The 16,539-nt window shown below is 60.7% G+C and overlaps 7 protein-coding genes across 7 annotated transcripts; 2 read left to right on the top strand and 5 right to left on the bottom strand.

Moving 5' to 3' along the window:
• Positions 1-70: 70 nt before the first annotated feature.
• Positions 71-1,699, bottom strand: LOC62_03G005162 (uncharacterized protein; the record flags this gene model as incomplete). The annotated part of the gene is made up of 4 exons (XM_062771687.1): positions 71-298; positions 333-555; positions 591-877; positions 914-1,699. 4 exons carry the CDS (start codon positions 1,697-1,699, stop codon positions 71-73), a joined length of 1,524 nt encoding a protein of 507 aa, XP_062627671.1.
• A 126-nt stretch (positions 1,700-1,825) lies between these two features.
• LOC62_03G005163 (uncharacterized protein) lies at positions 1,826-2,574 on the bottom strand (the record flags this gene model as incomplete). The annotated part of the gene is made up of 2 exons (XM_062771688.1): positions 1,826-2,270; positions 2,306-2,574. 2 exons carry the CDS (start codon positions 2,572-2,574, stop codon positions 1,826-1,828), a joined length of 714 nt encoding a protein of 237 aa, XP_062627672.1.
• A 40-nt stretch (positions 2,575-2,614) lies between these two features.
• Positions 2,615-3,464, bottom strand: LOC62_03G005164 (uncharacterized protein; the record flags this gene model as incomplete). The annotated part of the gene is made up of 2 exons (XM_062771689.1): positions 2,615-3,153; positions 3,206-3,464. 2 exons carry the CDS (start codon positions 3,462-3,464, stop codon positions 2,615-2,617), a joined length of 798 nt encoding a protein of 265 aa, XP_062627673.1.
• Positions 3,465-3,604: 140 nt separating this feature from the next.
• LOC62_03G005165 (uncharacterized protein) lies at positions 3,605-5,593 on the bottom strand (the record flags this gene model as incomplete). Its single annotated transcript, XM_062771690.1, has 5 exons — positions 3,605-3,799; positions 3,841-4,296; positions 4,331-4,725; positions 4,875-5,169; positions 5,516-5,593. 5 exons carry the CDS (start codon positions 5,591-5,593, stop codon positions 3,605-3,607), a joined length of 1,419 nt encoding a protein of 472 aa, XP_062627674.1.
• Positions 5,594-10,502: 4,909 nt separating this feature from the next.
• On the bottom strand, positions 10,503-11,929 carry LOC62_03G005166 (uncharacterized protein; the record flags this gene model as incomplete). Its single annotated transcript, XM_062771691.1, has 2 exons — positions 10,503-11,686; positions 11,743-11,929. The coding sequence occupies 2 exons, from the start codon at positions 11,927-11,929 to the stop codon at positions 10,503-10,505; spliced, it is 1,371 nt and encodes a 456-aa protein (XP_062627675.1).
• A 1,660-nt stretch (positions 11,930-13,589) lies between these two features.
• Positions 13,590-14,573, top strand: LOC62_03G005167 (uncharacterized protein; the record flags this gene model as incomplete). The annotated part of the gene is made up of 1 exon (XM_062771692.1): positions 13,590-14,573. One exon carries the CDS (start codon positions 13,590-13,592, stop codon positions 14,571-14,573), a length of 984 nt encoding a protein of 327 aa, XP_062627676.1.
• A 991-nt stretch (positions 14,574-15,564) lies between these two features.
• LOC62_03G005168 (uncharacterized protein) lies at positions 15,565-16,407 on the top strand (the record flags this gene model as incomplete). Its single annotated transcript, XM_062771693.1, has 1 exon — positions 15,565-16,407. The coding sequence occupies one exon, from the start codon at positions 15,565-15,567 to the stop codon at positions 16,405-16,407; it is 843 nt and encodes a 280-aa protein (XP_062627677.1).
• Between the last annotated feature and the right edge of the window lie 132 nt (positions 16,408-16,539).

The following is a 16,539-nucleotide window of genomic DNA, read 5'->3' on the forward strand; positions in this document are numbered from 1 at the left end:
GACTACGATTGTTGTCAAGGTCTTGGCACGGGACCCCGCTTGGACGGCCTGCTATGTACGAGTGCTACGACTACTCTCCAAATGCATGCACCGTCATGCTCCTCGACGCCGCGTTAAAGACGTACACTGCCCTCTCATCAATCGCAAGCTTGTGGTATGAGAGGCGCATGCTGTCGTCGTTCTGGGATGGGAAAGCGCCGCTGAGGACCAGCAGGCACAGGTCGGGCGGGGGCAGCGTGCCGCCCGCAGCGGGCATTGCAGGCAGTCGACGCCAGTCGAGCACGACGACGTCGGTTCCCTGCCGTCAGTAGATCCCAGCACGTCCAACCTACCACCGCGATGGCGAATCGTGGCCCATAAGCTTTGATAGCGTATATCATCCCGTCGAAGCGCAGCGCAATCACCCGGCCGCGGAGCTCGGCCTGTTGATCCGTCCTGACGCTGCCGCTCCTCACCACGTCGTCGAATGCCGACGCGTAGTCGCGCACAACGAGGAGCGTGTCCCCCCTCAGGCCTTGCGCTACCTGCAGCATGTCGGTTCCGCTGAAGCACGGGCTGGTGGGGTCAGCGAGCGCCGGCAAACAACTCACGGGGGCAGCTCGACGATCGGCTCCAGCTCGGAGGTCTCGACATCTACGACCCCATCGAACGCGCTGTCGCTGGCCAGGAGGGGCTTGGCGTGGGTGAACGCTGCCCTACCGAGCCCTGCCGACTGGCTGCTCGCCACCTTCACGCGGTACGCGAGCCCCACGCCCCGGGTCGACCAGAAGGGAAACACCGGCGCGCGTCCCCCCACATCGGCGCCGCGGCGCGGCCACAGCGCTGTCCCGTCGCTCTGTACGAGCGCCAGCATCGTCTCAGTGAAAGCAGGGATGAGCTGCGGTCAGCCGCCAGCGCTGTCTGCCCAACTCACATCGTCCCCCGAGATAAAGTCCGTGTCCGTCTCGACCATGTGTGGAGTCCAGTCGGGCGGCGCGCGGACGCGGAGGGAGACACGCCCTTCGATCGTAATGAGCTCGACGATCCCCGCGGCGGCCCTGTGCCCCGTGCCGAACGCCATCACCGCCGTGTCGGTCGCTTTGGGGACGGTGCAGACCTGCACCAGCTCCACCGACCACGGCGAACGCTCTATGTTGGAAGCAGTCACGCCCACTTGGTTGCGGCGCACAAACACCCCATCGTATATGGCATCGTCACCACTGTACTGGCCGGCGGGGATGATGTGCGCGGCGGTCCACGTCCGCGTATCCACCAGCGCGTTATCGTCGATGCCCTCGTCGTCGGGGGCGGGACGCATCAGCGCCAGGCCGGTCCGCGCGTCGATGTGGAGCTGGTCCCATCGCTCCACAGTGAAGTCGAGCACGCGGGACGAGATGCGCGCCTCGCCTAGTGCCCACGCGCGCTCGGTGCGGACGTGGCGCAGGACTAGAGTCAGCGGTGTCCAGGGGACAACGTTACCTCGCTCGCGCGGCCCGAGGCCGCTGGCCCACTCGTCGATGTGGGCACGGGTACACGCCTCGCGCCATGGGATGGAGCTGGTGGACAGCGTGGTCCGCCACGCGCGGCACACTTGGTTTGCGGAGACGAGCGCCTCGGGGTCGAGCAGGCCCCCTATGACGAGGAGGACGTCGGGGCCGAGGTCGGCAGCGGTGCGCACGTCGCTAACTATACGTTTACTGCTCTCATCCTCCTCGGCCATCATGACGAGTGCAATCTACAATAAATGGTAAAGTGTGCAATGTGAAGAGGTGTTTACAACCGTGTCCGTCCCGCGACATCAACTCTCCCGCCTTGGCGCGGGGCCCCAGGTGGTCCGCCTCGGCAACTACTCGCCAAACGCATGCACCGTCACGACCTTCGCCGCCGACGCGAAGAGATACAGGGCCCGCTCATCAATAGCAAGCTTGGCATCCACGCGGCGCGTCTTGCCACCCCTACTCTTCTGCGTGGGGAAGGCGCCACCGAGGACCAGCGCGTGGAGGCTGGGCCTGGCGTCGTCGTGGCCTAGAGCCAGCGGCATCGCGGGCAGCCTGCGCGAGTCGAGCACCACGACGTCGCGGTCCGTGGCGATGGCGAAGCGCGGGCCATGTGCCTTGATCGCGTGGATCCGCGCGTCGAAGCGGATGGCGATCGTGTTCTCCCGCAACACGGCGTCGCGCTCGTCCTCCGGCGCAGCGATCACGGCGGCGAACACCGCCACATAGTCGCGCAGAATGAGCAGTGTGTGTCCCACCACAGCGCACGCGAGGTCGGTGTCATTGAAGCACGCGCTGCCGTCAGCCTTGCTCCTTGTGGCCCAACTCACTGCCGCACGGGGCTGTTCGTGTCCTGGTAGCTCGGCGCCACGACACCCATGAACCCCTCGTCGCCTTCCACGAACCCGCGCACCTCGACCCCCGAGACCTCGGAGAGCGTCCAGTCCTCGCCCGGCGGCGCGACCCACCGGCCCAGGCGCACGCGGTACCCCAGCGCTGCAGAGTCTACCTCCGAGAAGGGGAAGCTGGGGATCACGCCGAGGGCGTCGTACCCCGCCGGCCAGACCTCGGTCTCGCCGTCCTGCGCGAGCGCGAGCATCTTGTCGGAGAGTAACGGGATGAGCTGGGGTTAGCGGCGCTCAGACCTCGGTGCTCACGTTAGCGTCGTCGAGCGCCGAGACGACGTAAGGCTCGACTTCGTGCTCGTGCGCCGTCGCCCAGTCCGGCGCGACGTGGATGCTCAGCTTGTGCGGCCCGTCCTCCTCCACCTTGGGAACATGCGACACGACCGCCGCACTGGCCCCAGTCACAGTGTTGAGCGTCATCACGGCAGTCGTCGTGCTGACGTGGAACTTGTGCTGCGATACCAGCTCGACACCGCCGTCGACACGCCGCACGACGCCGAACACCTCGATCGTCATCGCCTCGGCGTCCGTGAGCGCCAGCGTACCAGGGAAGAGGTTGACATTAAGCCACTCGTCGTCGGTGAGCATGCGCGCCGTCGTCCAGCTGCGCGTGTCGACCAGGGCCGCGCCGCCGCGCACCGCCATCAGCGCGAGGCCGGAGCCCGCGTCGAGCTTGAAGTCCATCCAGTCGGCGAGCATGTATCCGACGCTGTGGGTCGTGGTGCGGGCGCGGCCGGTGGCCCATGCGCGTTCGGTGCGGACGTGCCGGAGGACTGGAGTCAGGGCTGGACGGAGGAGAAAGGGGGCCGAGGGCGGCGAGCTCACCTCGCTCGCGGGGGCCGAGGCCGCCGTCCCATTCGCGCAGGTCCGCGGCGTGCTCTCGCCACAAGGCCGACGAGTCGGTCAATGCACTCCGCCAGGTGCGGCAGACTTGGTTTGCCGAGACGAGGTCTTGCGGGGCGAGCAGGCCAGCGATGAGGAGGACAATGTCGGCGCCGAGCTCGACGTGCGCGGGGGCGGCAGTCTGCCCCCCGGTGATGATACCACCTGCTCCGCTGCTCTCGCCGTCGTCATTGTACCCCATGTGTGCTGCAGTGTGGTGAAGTGTGCAAAGAAGAGACTGCGAGAGTGCATTGACATGAAGTAGAGAAGAAGAATGACTGTCCCGTCGTTTCACTGCCCCGCCGCTGTTTGGATCTGAACCTCTTGACGCGGGGCCCCACATCAATTGTCAAACGAGTGCACCGTCATCCTCTTGTAATGATCCAGCATGCAGACTGCCCGTGAATCAATGGCGAACAGGGGTAACGTCTGAGGGTACGGCAGGACGAGGACATGCAGTGATACAGCGGGGTACGGGCCTGGTGGAGGCGGCACCGCGGGGAGGTCGCGTGAGTCGATGACGACGAGGGTCGCGCCCTGGGGGTGTCAGCGGTCTCGGTGCAGGCAGCGGCACTTACACAGCGGACGACGAAGCGGTGGCCATGTGCCTTGATCCTGGATGCCAGCCGGTCGAATGCCAGCGCGATCGTCCTTGTCGCAATGTAGCTGTTGCGCTCCGCCTCGGGGAGGTGCACGACAGCCTCAAACACGTCGAGGTAGTTGCGCAGGATGAGCAGCTTGGGCCCGCGGACCACGACCGCCATGTCGGTGTTGTTAAAGCATGCGGCAGACGTCGCTGGTTCAGAGGAGTCAACTACCTCCTCGAACCCCTCGTCACCCTCGACCATCGCGTCGGCGTAGTGCAGGCCCGGGGCTGTGAGTTGCAGGCGGAAGTCGAACGCCAAGCTGGCGCACTTCTGGTGGCCGAACGGAAACTTGGCGCGCGGTTCTATTTCCCCGTAACTGGGGCGATAGTAGATGGTCGTCGTGCCCATCATGGTGAGTGCGAACATCTGGCGGCTGAGAAACACGGACTGGCGTTAGCAGTGGCAGCATTGCTCAACCTACCTCCATGTCCATGCCGACACCCGAGCGCCCGGCACGCAAGATATCGACGGGGCGCCACAGCGGGGGCGCGTATACCCGTAGATCGCTCTGTATCGGCTCGCAGAGGCACGAAACGGGCCCGCTATGCGTGCCCATGACCGTGAGGCTTGCACGGTTTACTGGCCGGAGACGAGCGACTTTGTCGAGCTCGACAACGCCGGCGCGGCGGACCACGTTCGAAACAATGACCCAGCCGTCGTCGCGCGTGCGAACCACGACGTTGTGCGTCGCCTCAATCGAGGCATACCTGTCGACGCTTAGATCGCAGACGCGCTCGAATTTCAGCCGGTCAGCGAGCATTCTGCAAGGTATACCATAGGAATCGGGCCCGGCGCCGCTCCGGAACAGCATGACTCCTGTGCGGGAGTTGACCGAGAGTGTGTTTGTGGGGGTGTGAGCGACGGGCACTGTGTAGGTGTGTACCGCTCCTGTTCGCCACGCGTTCTCTGTTCGGACGTGGTTGAGTGCTGTGGAGTCAGTCGAGGAACGCAGGTGCCCGACGAACCAAGTGTGCGCCAGGTATGCAGGTCAGGCGGCACGCCGTCAGGAGCAGGCGGGATGGCCTCGAAGCGGTCCGCCCCGTCCGCGTACGTGTCAACACACGCGGCACGCCACGGCGCCGAAGAACTCCCCAGGGCTGCCCGCCATCCGCGGCACACCTGGTTCGCGGATACCAGGTCGGCGGGGGGCAGGAAGCCGCCGATGCGGAGGACGATGTCGGCGTCGGGCTCGGAGCACGGGCGCGGCCGGTCGAACGCGTGCACGCCCATGACCCACTTCGCGCCGTCGCACACGGGCGACTGTAAAGAGGGGGCCCCACATGTGCCTCCACTCGTTGTCTCCTACTGCCTGTCTCTCAAGGACGTAAAGGAGAGCGCATGATTGCAAGTGATATGATGTCTACATGGTTATCAGGCTGATTATCTGCTTCGGACCCGCGCCAGGTAGCACCTGACGAACACCACCATGCTGCGCACCATCGCCTGTGGAAGGTCTACGTCCCGTCCAGCATTTCGTGGATCGGATGCCAAGGCCGCAGGGCGAAGAGGAGGCCGTTGGACTGTCACCCCACTGCAGGTCCTAAGAACACGCCCGCATGCCCGCTGACCAAGAGGGCCCAGTCGTCGTGCCGTGCGCACTACGTACTTTGCGGTCGAACGCGTGCGTGATCAGCTCATTGTAGGCCGGGTCAAGAATGTAGATGGCCCTCGAGTCCATGTCCATTTCCAGTGGCCGCCGTATGTCTTGGTAGGAGTCGTCGTCCAAAGCGAATCTAGACTCGGACTCAGAAGATCCGGAAGGAGTGGAGTAGGAATGGATCGTGTTGTCCTCGTCAATCAGTGGGATTCGATGTATGACCGTCACCGGCAGGGTTGGCCTCGGTGAATCCTCAGCACAACTCGACAGCGGCATTTTTGGAAGGTTCCTCATGTCGAACACCACGATGTGATGGTCCTGGTTATCAATGACAGCTTCCTAAAGTTGTGACCCACGGTTAAGATTGCGACTCTGCTCCTGTGCGTGCTGACTTGGTGTATCGGGGAGCTGATCTTGAATAAAATCGAGCGCTTCACTAGAAAGTCGTTCCGCTCCTCGGCAGGCAGATTAATGACCGTCTCGAAGACCTGAGCATAGTTAGGCAGGATGACAACGAGATTGGATGACTGTGAGACAAGGTTCTCGTCATCGCACCCGAACCATGGACTAACTATTCAGCGCATGCCATGTACACTGAGGAGGCACTTGGGCCTCCAGACCTTACCCGAAGTCGTGCCACGCTGAGTCCGAGTAAGGCTCCCATCCCCAGACTGGAACAGTGGCAGCTGGATAATCATGGTCTCCTGGGAGCAGGCCCTGTACGCCGGACACCTCTGTAACCGGCTCATGGAAACTGTGATGCCGAATGTGGGCCTTTCTCTGGTACTTGGGAGGCTGTCGTTCAAGATTCAGTTGGAAGGCAAGTGAACAAATGACACTGCGCTCGAATTGAACCGGAAAGTTGGCAGCCAGTGTAGCTATGCTTCCATCCAGAGAGTAGATTTCGGTGTTTCCGTCGCTAAGACCTAGACAGGTGTCGCTGAAATGAGAAATTGACTGAGAGATTCAGTGAGGGATGCAAACATATGACCTGTACCGTGTAATTGCGATGTGAGTACTTCGTGAGTTGGTACCGATAAACGGTATTAGGTTCTTGGTAGGGATACGACCACAAGTTGAATGAGAGTCGATACCTTTGGGTGGGGGGGTCAACCGAAGAGTTGAGTATATCCTCGTCGACCGTACCGACCCCAAAAATGCCCTTAATTGCCCGTGTGATAACAAGTCGCTGATCGAGGGGCACGGGGAGGCCCACTGGGATTTTTGTTATACAATCGACAATGACCGTAGATGTCTTTGCAGTCCAGTGGCGGGTTACCTGGGAGATTTGTACAGGAAGGTTCGAAGCTAGGTGGTTCCCGTACACGAATCTGTCGGAGTTTAGGTATCTGTTGGCAATCTTGAGGAAGCCAAGATCGGATGACCGGGCGGACAAGAGCTTCTCGCCAGTCTTGTGGTCTGCTATGATCCACTCTTCCTCCTCTTCCAAAAAGTGGAGATACACAAGACCGGTCCTGGAATCGACCCCTAGGATGTCCACTGGGCAGCGGTCCTTCGGTATATCTAGGTCTTGAACTGTAGTGGTGAGACGCCCGGCTGACCAGGCCTTCTCCGCACGCGCATGCATGAGGCCTTGAGTCAGCGCTGCGTCCACCAGGCTAAAACTCACACAACTGGTGCCACTTGTGAACGTCGCCGGTGATGTGTTCATCGGTGCGTTCGGCAACAGCCGCGACACAATCATCCTCATCGGCGCCAACGCGCAGGCAAGACTTTCGCCATGGCGCAGGTGTCTGGAAGAGCACTGCCCGCCAAGCGCTCCCCACCTGACTCATCGTGATCAGATCAGCAGGGTCGAGCAAGCCCGCAATGAGCAGGAAGGCATCTTCGCCCAGGTTGATTGGGTCGAGGATCTTGCCGTCGTTGATGGTGGAGCGGGGAGGGCGGATTGAAGTGCTTTGATGGTCGTCGGTGGTGTCGGTGTGAGCATTCATTCTGATGGGTGGGGATTCTGACCGAGTCCACTTGAAGACCTGGACTTTAACTCGATTGGAGAACAAGCTGTGTCGCGATGCCATGTAAGTATGCCGCCATTATTCTACAAACGATGGTTGCCTGCACAATGCCCAGTAGTATATGAGATGGCGTATTGTCGTATCGTGACAATACCATTTTCAGTGGCACAACCGAAAAGGAGGCGGACAAAACACTGCCTTCAGGACAACAACTTCCCAAATCTTGCCGTCGACGACATGCACCCAGTCTGTCGCTCACGACTGACACAAAGACGTGTGATGGATAGCATGCGATCCTTGTATTCACAGTACAAGTCTGGGTATCTGAGGTTGCTCTGAACCTGCAACATGCATCACCTATCAAACGCGTGCACCATCACGGCAGACCACACCCGTCGCTCTCCCCACCCCCCTCCCCCTATCCCCCCTCGTGGACTCAGAGGCAATTGGGACCTGCGTCTGGATTGGTCGCGATTGTCAGCCTTTGAGCATGCATCTGCATGTACAATGATATATGAGAAACCTCGAATGTCCATCGCTACGACCACCTCCAACGCAACCGCGCTTAATCACTGGACAATAGGCCCTAATGGAATGTCGAATGCGTGCGTTATGAGCTCGCCGTACAAAGGGTCAAGAAGGTAGATAGCCCTCGAATCCATAGCCATGGAGACCGGCCGTCGTCCGTGCGTGTCTTCGGGAATGGAGCCGTCATCATTGAATAGAGGTAGTCGGTGGATGATGTTGACCGGAAGGATTGGCCTCGCCACCCCACTCGGCAGTGGCATCCTTGGAAGCTTTCTCTGGTCGATGACCACGATATAGTCATCCAGATTGTCAATGAGGCACCCTCGTACGGTTGCAACTCACAGTCAACGCGGCCACCCTGTCTCCGTGCGTCTTCACGCGGAGAATCGGTTGGCTGAGCTTTACAACGATGGTGTGCTCGACCAGAAAGGCCTCCCGCTCTTCGTCGGGGAGAGTAACGACGGCTTCGAAGACACGGACATAATTAGGAAGTATGACGAGGAGTTGGTCGCGGAAAGGTACCACTGAAATGAGGTTGTCGGCCCCCAACCAAGGTCTTACGGCTGAGTGCCATATACGAAGAAATCACTCCGGATTCTTACCCATTGTCGTCCCATACGCCAAACTTCACGTACACTGATGAACCGATCGCAAACGGAAATCCTTGTTCTCCTGGTAGCAGCCCCTGCAGCTTAGCCGACTCGGTCACTGGCTCCTGCCCAACGACCTTCTGTGGTTTCGGACCTCTCTTTCCCCTGGGACTTGGTCGCCGAAGATCAAGCTGGAAGGCCACTGAGGCTAGTACCATGTAGTTTAGCTTCCTGTTGAACACGGGGAAGTTTGCCGCCAGTTCGATTGTACCTCCATCCCGCCTGTGGATCTGTGTCTCCATGTTGCCCAATGCCACGCAAGTGTCGGTGAGGAGAGGAATTGACTGAAAGTGTTAGTGTGAGCGGCGGTGTCTGTTACACACATCAAAATCGGCGGACCACTGCTGCAAATGAATGGCGGTGTATTCTTCAAACGGGTGTGACCACAGCTTGAGGGAGATGTCACATTCATGGTCACATTCATGGATGCCGGAGTCTGATCTTGACCCACTGTGGCTCACGACTCCAAGCACTGGCACTGGATAGCGACCACTTGTCGTTGACATGGCAATAGGTCCAAAAACTGGGTGCTCGACGTTGTTCAGTTTGATCTCGTGTTGGAGATCAACGGCGAGTTTTGACTTTTTTCCAGCCCAGTGACGCGCCACCTTCAAAACCTGGAGGGAATGGTCCTTGAACCCCCTTCTCATGTATTGCCTCCCCAGGTATCGGCCAGCCAGTTTGATGAGGGATCCCCAGTCACCGCTTGGAGGTACGGTGGACTTGATCCTCTTTCCCGTCTTGCGATCTAGCGCCAACCAGGCAATGGTGCCTCCGTTTTCAAGGTATAGTACACCTGTCCTGGAGTCGACTTCGAAGCTGTCCCCGTCTGGGACCTTCCTTACCGTGGTGGTGAGACGTCCTGCTGACCAGGCATTCTCGGTGCGCACATACATGCGGCCTTGAATCAGCACGGCACGTATGAAGCGATGTGGCACTGCACTCACACAACTGATACCACTTGTGAACCTCGTTCCCGATCAGCCCATCGGTATACGCGGGCACCGCATTAACGCAGTCGTCTTCATCGGCACCGACCCGTTTGCAGGAGGTCCGCCAAGGAGCAGAAGATGTGAAGAGCAGTTTGCGCCACGCCGGCCACACTTGGCTTGCGGCGATGAGATCGGCGGGGTCGAGGAGTCCCGCCATGTGCAGGAAGGCGTCCTGGCCCAGTCTGATCGGGTCGAGGCGATTGTCGTCGTTGACGCTGGGACGGGGAGCGGGGATCGAAGTCGCCTCCCCATCATCAGTGGGGAAGAAAGGTAACTGGTCGTCGTGGGTCTCCATTCTGATGGGCGGGGATTCTGAGCTGAGGCCATTGGAAGACCTGGTATTTAGACGACGGCTGTGTTGCGATGTCGGGAAGAGCATAATGCTAGCACTCTACAAAAGATGCTGCATGAAGAATGTGTAGTGGCGTACGATATGGTACATTGTTGCATCGCGACAAATTGCAATTGCGGTGATATGTAGACAAAATAACTGAACACCGGGACATAGCCTTCAGCACCTCAGACAACAACGATCGCGACTACATGCTGTGCGTCGACCATATCCGTTGTACTTACCCACCAATACCTCCTGTATGCATGTCTTACGCGTCTGGAATGACTCACTTGTTCCCTGACAAGCGCCGCCGCTGGAGGGGCATGAAGACAATAGCGCAATCGGCGCCACAATGCCGCCTCAGCCCTGCCCTCTCAACCCTGCCTTGAACCGCCCTGTCACAAACCACGGTGTTCCCCGTTTCATGTCAAGAGCCGATTCATATCTTTCATGATTCTATTATATCATTACATTTTCCTTTTCGTGGCCGAGATCAGCCTGGTTGGGGTTCGCGGTTTAGACACCGCGGCCGTATGCTCCGCGCCTGAGGTTGATGGGAGTAGCAGGGAGGATGACCGAGTTGAAGGCATCCAAGTTCATGGCGCCAGCGGCAAAGTACTGGCTGTTGTCGCTGTTCTGAACAGTGTTGTCGTTGGTCTCCTGCTGGTCACCGACGACCGAGCCGAGGTAGACCGAGCCGTCCTGCTTCTTGGCCCACTTGGTAACCTTGGTGCCAGGGAAAGTGGTAGACACGGCAGCGATGGCAGCAGTGGTGGTGAGAGTGTTGGGAAGGCCGGGGAAGACAGCGGGGATGTACGAAGCGCCGGGGAGGCCCTGGCGAACCCAGAGCTGGAGGAAGGGCGAGACCCAGCCGGGGATGGTGACCGAGCCAGTAGCGTGCGTGTTGCCGCCAGAGGCCTCCCAGCGGGGGTTGTAGCCCTTGAGAGCGGTCAGGGGCTTGTTGAAGCCGACGTCCTCGTCGGGGATCTGGCCCTGGAGACGGCAGTCGTCCTTCGCGGCACCCTGGAGAGTAGCGGCGAGGTAGGAGCACTGAGCGAGGTTGTCGCCGATGTCGGCCTTGCAGTTGTCGAGGACGTTCTGGAAGGTGTCCTCCTTCCAGCCTGCGACGAAGGACGCGTGCCAGGTCTGGCCGGTGACGTCGCCGTTGGAGAGGATGATGTTGGCGCGGGTCGTGTCCCAGGCGGCCTTCTGCGCAGCCGAGAGGTAGAAGTTGGCCTCCCACTTGATGGCGGGGTAGCGGACGGGGTGGGACGAGGGGCAGGTGGCGCCGCCGGGGCCCTCGGTGGGCCAGGCGAGGTGCGAGAAGTGGTCGGCCGAGTCGAGCGCCTGGGTCGCAAGGCCGCAGTTGGGGAACCATGTCGTGGCGGTGATGTAGTCGGCCGCCGCCGCGGGGTTGGTGTTGAGGGTCACGCCGGCGGTGCGGTCCGAAGTCTCGCGCACGGTGGGGTTGCCGGAGACGACGCGGAGACCGCGAGGGTACGTGTATGTCTTCTTGCCGTCGTCCTTGTAGCTGTAGGTGATGCGGTTGCTGGCCACCAGAGGCGTGTAGGTCTCGGGCTGGCCGCCGGAGGCCTGGTTGACAAAGTAGAGGATGGGCGAGAAGTAGCTCGACTTGTCGTCGGCGACCTTGTTGGACGAGCACTGGGCTGCGCCGATCTCGGTGGGGTAGTTGAGGTAGTCTGCGCGGTGTTAGTGGTGAAGGTGGCACGCAGCAAGTGTACTGTAGGCGACTTACTCCTGAAGTTGGAGGCACCCAGCGCCTGGTTGACAAAGGCAGACGGGTTGCCGTTGCCCGTGATGGGGTCCATGCGCGAGACGGTGAGGATACCCGACTCGCCGATGACGAAGGAGCCGTCGGCCGCCTGGGCGGTGCTGGCGAGAGCGAGGGCCGCGAGGGCGGAGAAGAGAGCGGTGGAGATCATTGCGAGTGAAGAGGGGAAGAGCTGGCTTGGTGAGGAGCAAGAACGAGCATCGCAGACCATCTTATATACACGTCGAGACCGCACATTCTCAACCCGACGGGTCGACCGGCGGCCACGACACGGTTCTTCGAATCCTTCGCTCGCGGTGGTTACGTCATGCCTTCTGCCTGCTTCGACGATGACGCGGGTAGACAGCAATCAGCCAGAAGTGAATCCGCCGATAATCGAACACGGCCGGCTTACCTACTACAGGGTCGATGACCTCGGGTCGAGATTATCGCGCCCCCCATTGCGGCTCGTCGCGGGCTTAACTTGCGGGCTCGTTGGCTGCGCGTCCTGGAATAGGAAGCATTCCCGTGCGCGCGCACGACTTTCACCGACAATGATCGACCGAACAAGTGGCCTGCCCTGTGGCGCGAACCTTAACTGGATGGATCTGGCAGGTGGTGCACGGCTCGGCCAAATTCGCCTGTGCTCAGGGGCAGTGGACAATGACACTTGAATATACATGCGCTGTTGTATGCACAATGAACTCGTCCATGTCTCGGTTCGTGGCCCAGCCCAGTCGCAGGCGCCCAGCCATGCCCTGCCCCAAACCCAATTCTCGGCCAACCATGTGCGCGTCAGAGGCGGCCGACAAAAGAGTGTGGCGCAATCGTGGCGCCGGAATTCCTGCCGCCACGCCGTCACCCAGTCCACTTCCGCCTCATCTGGCCACCTCCTGGGCATCTTATTGTGCGTCACCGCCTGAAAGGATCCGTGCACACGCCGAATCAATAGTCAATAGGAGCAGTGCTGCTGCTGCTCTCCCTCACCAAAGCGGACACAATAGCGAATGCTTATGCTTCCGTGGCGTCTCGTCTTCGCACCGACATGTCTCACTGACTCCCCCCGCCAATGCCGGCCGGAGCAATCTGGTTTTCTCCGCTCTTCTGTGCGTTAAGGCGACAAAACGATCGTGCACGCCGAAGGTTGGCCGACACAATGGAGCGTTACACGGCGTCACCCGCGGCGCGGCGAGGGGCCGCATCCGAAGGAAAGATGGAGTACCTCCACATCCGACACGCCAGCGCAAACGACATGCTCTTCCTCCTGTCTTCCGGGCCAGACCACAAGTTGCCCCAGAACTTTGACCCGGGTCAAGACAATGGTGAATGTCAATATGGCGTGGGAGTCACCCTTGCACTTGCGTCGATTACGCGAGGCCACTTCGGACAAACTGCGCAGTCGAGAGGTGGAGAGGTTGGGGGGACGTGGATCGGTACGTGGAACGGTCGTGAAACTTCCCCCTCCCTCCTCCTGCTCATCGAGTTGTCGGGGTGATACGAGCACAGCGATGAGACTTCTTGCCCACTCGCAGACCAGAGTTGAACAAGGACTCAGTGACTGTCTCGCGCCAGTCGACAAGTCCTCGTCCAAGTGAAATCCCCCCGCCGGTGCGGTGAACTGGGTCAACATCGTCGACACTTTCCGCTGTCAGTTATCACAGTGAGTCTCATCTTCGCACCAGCTAATACTCCCAGCCTCGCACTCGCACCGCAACAATGCCTAGGATGGCCATCATGGTCACATCCAAGGGATATGTGTTGGCCTACAAGAACGTCAGCGAACTCAGCACTACCTCAGTCCTCACCACCACCCGCCAGTCAACCCACCACCCATGACCATTCCGCGACACTTCCCCCCGGACGAACACCCGCGCGACACTCTCCACGAGTTCGGAATTCGCTTCCACGGGCATCGGTGGTACCACGTAGCGGAGCACTTCACCAACGGCATCCCCCTGCCGGAAGGCAGCGGCTTCCACCTCGCGGCCCGCGTCGCGCAGTTTCACCAGCTGATGTACGGGCCCGGCACCGGGGGTAGCGTCACGGGGAGTGTGTTCATCGAGCATCTGAGCTCGGCGATCAGCCGTAACCGCCTCCCACTGCTATCGATCAACTGCATCGACCCTGTACCCGACACGCAAGAGGTCTTCAAGCTCGCTGCCCTCCGCTGGATGTACGGCAGCGACCAGCTCGATGTGTCACATTTGCGCGGGGTGCGCAACCTGTGCGTCTCGTTCTACGAGTACATTTGCCGCCGCGCGCAGGGTCTGGCGTGCGCACATGTGTGCATCGATATCGTGCTGGGGAGGGTTGTGCTACGGCCACCGGTACTCGTACCCCAACCCGGCGTCTTTCAGTTCAACACACAGAGCTTCAGTGGCACCCCAGAAGAGACGGCGCTCGTCATCAACACCTACCCGCCACCACAGGGCCACCACTCCAACCCGCCCAAATGGGCCGAAGCTCTCCTCCAAGGTCTCAGGCAGCCAAGCACGGTAGGACCCGCCGCAGATGACGACGAGGCACTGTGGAGGGAGTACATGGTACCCGACGAGGACGACGTGGTCAAAGAGGAGCCGGGTGTCAAGGACGAGTCAATGGAGATATGGGAGGCTGCAGAGCCGAACGAAGGCGATATGCTCCAGGGAGTGGTGAAATCAGAGGAGAGTGCAGATGCGGTGGTGAAGGACGAGCCCATGTCGCCAAAGCGTGAACCCGCCACGCCGGAGGATATCAAGCCGCCGCTGCCGACGCCCAGCCCGACACCGACGCCCAGCCCACCCGTGGCCATATTTGAAGTCCCCAGTGATGCATAAATATCAAGAGTACAGTGGACCGTCGATGCACAGGCATCAGACATTATTAGGCAGGAGACGAAGAAATCCACTGTATCTTATCAACCCGCATCCCGACCCGCGTCCAAATCCACTGCTGTCCGCCGCCCCGTCCCACTCATGATTTTTCCAGGTCTCAAGCTCATTAAAATCCCAGGCTCGCAGAGACCCGGGTAACGCAGCTCTCTGTTCTCGGCCAACCGCCACACCCATAAATATCTTCACGAGTCCGAGACACGGCCGGGGCTCGTGGCGCCGTCAAAGGCCGCTCCGATCGTGTCTCGGAGGGAGGGATGGGACGGGCCTACGCCCCAACGCCCTCCTCCCGATGTTCTGGAGAAACGGGTCACGGAAGGCCGTGCGGGCTGGGCTGGGCCCACGCAAAAAGGCAGTAAGCTTGTTCTCGTAGCTGTTGCTCCGAACCAATGGCCGTCTGTGCGCGGGGAGCTTGGGACGGAGAAACTCTAGGGTTACGTTCTCTCGCTGGGAATTTGCAGTGACGACCCAGTCACTAAAGAGGCAATATGTAATATGGAGGAGCGTGGCAACTGCGGTGGCGTTCGTAATGTGGCACCCCCCAATCCAATGGCTGGCTAGCACTGGAGGGAGGTGTATTCAACTTGCTCTATTGTGAGACAGGGCGGGGGCAAAGTCCGCACGCCTGGGATGCACTGTATGCACGCTGCTGTGGTGACATTGCCGGCTTGGGCCGATGTCGATAAAGCCATGCACACATGGGTGCTGCACCCTCCCTCCTCCACCTCGTCGATGTGCGGAGCGCGAATGCCACTCTGGTTCACGCCCACAATGCCACTCTCACTCGCGTCGTCCACAATACACAACAACCCTCGAGCACAATCACATTCGCCCCACTCATAGCCCCACGATGCATTTAACTCGCCGCCGTCCTAACGTACTTACGCACCCAGCTCCTCCTCCAACCTCCAACCACCAAACACCCCCACCCACCACGATGTCGACCCAAGCCCAACTCATCGAACAAGGCCTGACCCTCACCGAACCGCAGCGCGAAGCCCACGACGCGCACCACGGCCTCACAGCACAGCACTACCTCGCGCACCCTCCCCACGGCATAACGCACGCCGAGATGATCCACTTCCTCACGGGCCACATCCCTTCCGTGGCGACATTCACCGAGGCGTGGGCGTACGCGCCGCTGCCCGCGGTCGCAATGTACCTCACGCGTGGGTACTTGAGCGCCGACAGCAAGTTCCACCTCGAGGCCGCGGTGAACGCGTACAACCTCGCCGTGCGCAACTCTACCGGGCGGTCAAACTATCTTGGGCCTGCGGAGCCGTCCTTCCTCGATACCGAGGTGCGCAGGGAGTGCCTGCCGCTCCTCTTGCCTCAGCCGCGGCCTGGTGCACCCGCCCCGCGCTCGGCGGCCGTGCCGCGCTCGGATGAGTGCATCGTCGCGACCATGTCATGGGTGTTTGGCCGCCCGTGCACGCCCCACGACGTGGCGTACCTCCGCGCCAACTGTCCCCCGCTGTACGGGTACGTCGCGGTGCGCGCCCAGGCGCTCATGTACCATGCTCTTACGGACAGCCTGCGCCGCAGCGGCCGGCAGTGGCTCCACTGGGTGGTCGATCTGCTCGGCAGCGTGGTGCACCAGGCCGGGGAGGAGAGCGCCGCGACGACGGTCGGGAGCAAGCGCCGCCGCCTCGAGGAGGCTCCGGCGCCACGCGGTGTCGGCGTTGCAGAAGACGCGCAGTTCGCTGTTCACCCGTTCGACTTTTATGCCATGCAGCGATGCATCACCGAGGCGGAAGTAACTCCTTCGTCGACTTCGTAGGCTGTATGTATCTCGACTCTTGATGTAACTCTGCCACACCCAGCCGCCCAAGCCACACGCCACGACCCCCCATGCCCTGCATGGTCGGAGGGCTCGGCCGAAAGCTAAACGCCTCACGCCCACTCACGCCCC

Source organism: Vanrija pseudolonga, chromosome 3 (genome assembly GCF_020906515.1).
Source record: "Vanrija pseudolonga chromosome 3, complete sequence".
NCBI classification, from domain to species: domain Eukaryota; kingdom Fungi; phylum Basidiomycota; class Tremellomycetes; order Trichosporonales; family Trichosporonaceae; genus Vanrija; species Vanrija pseudolonga.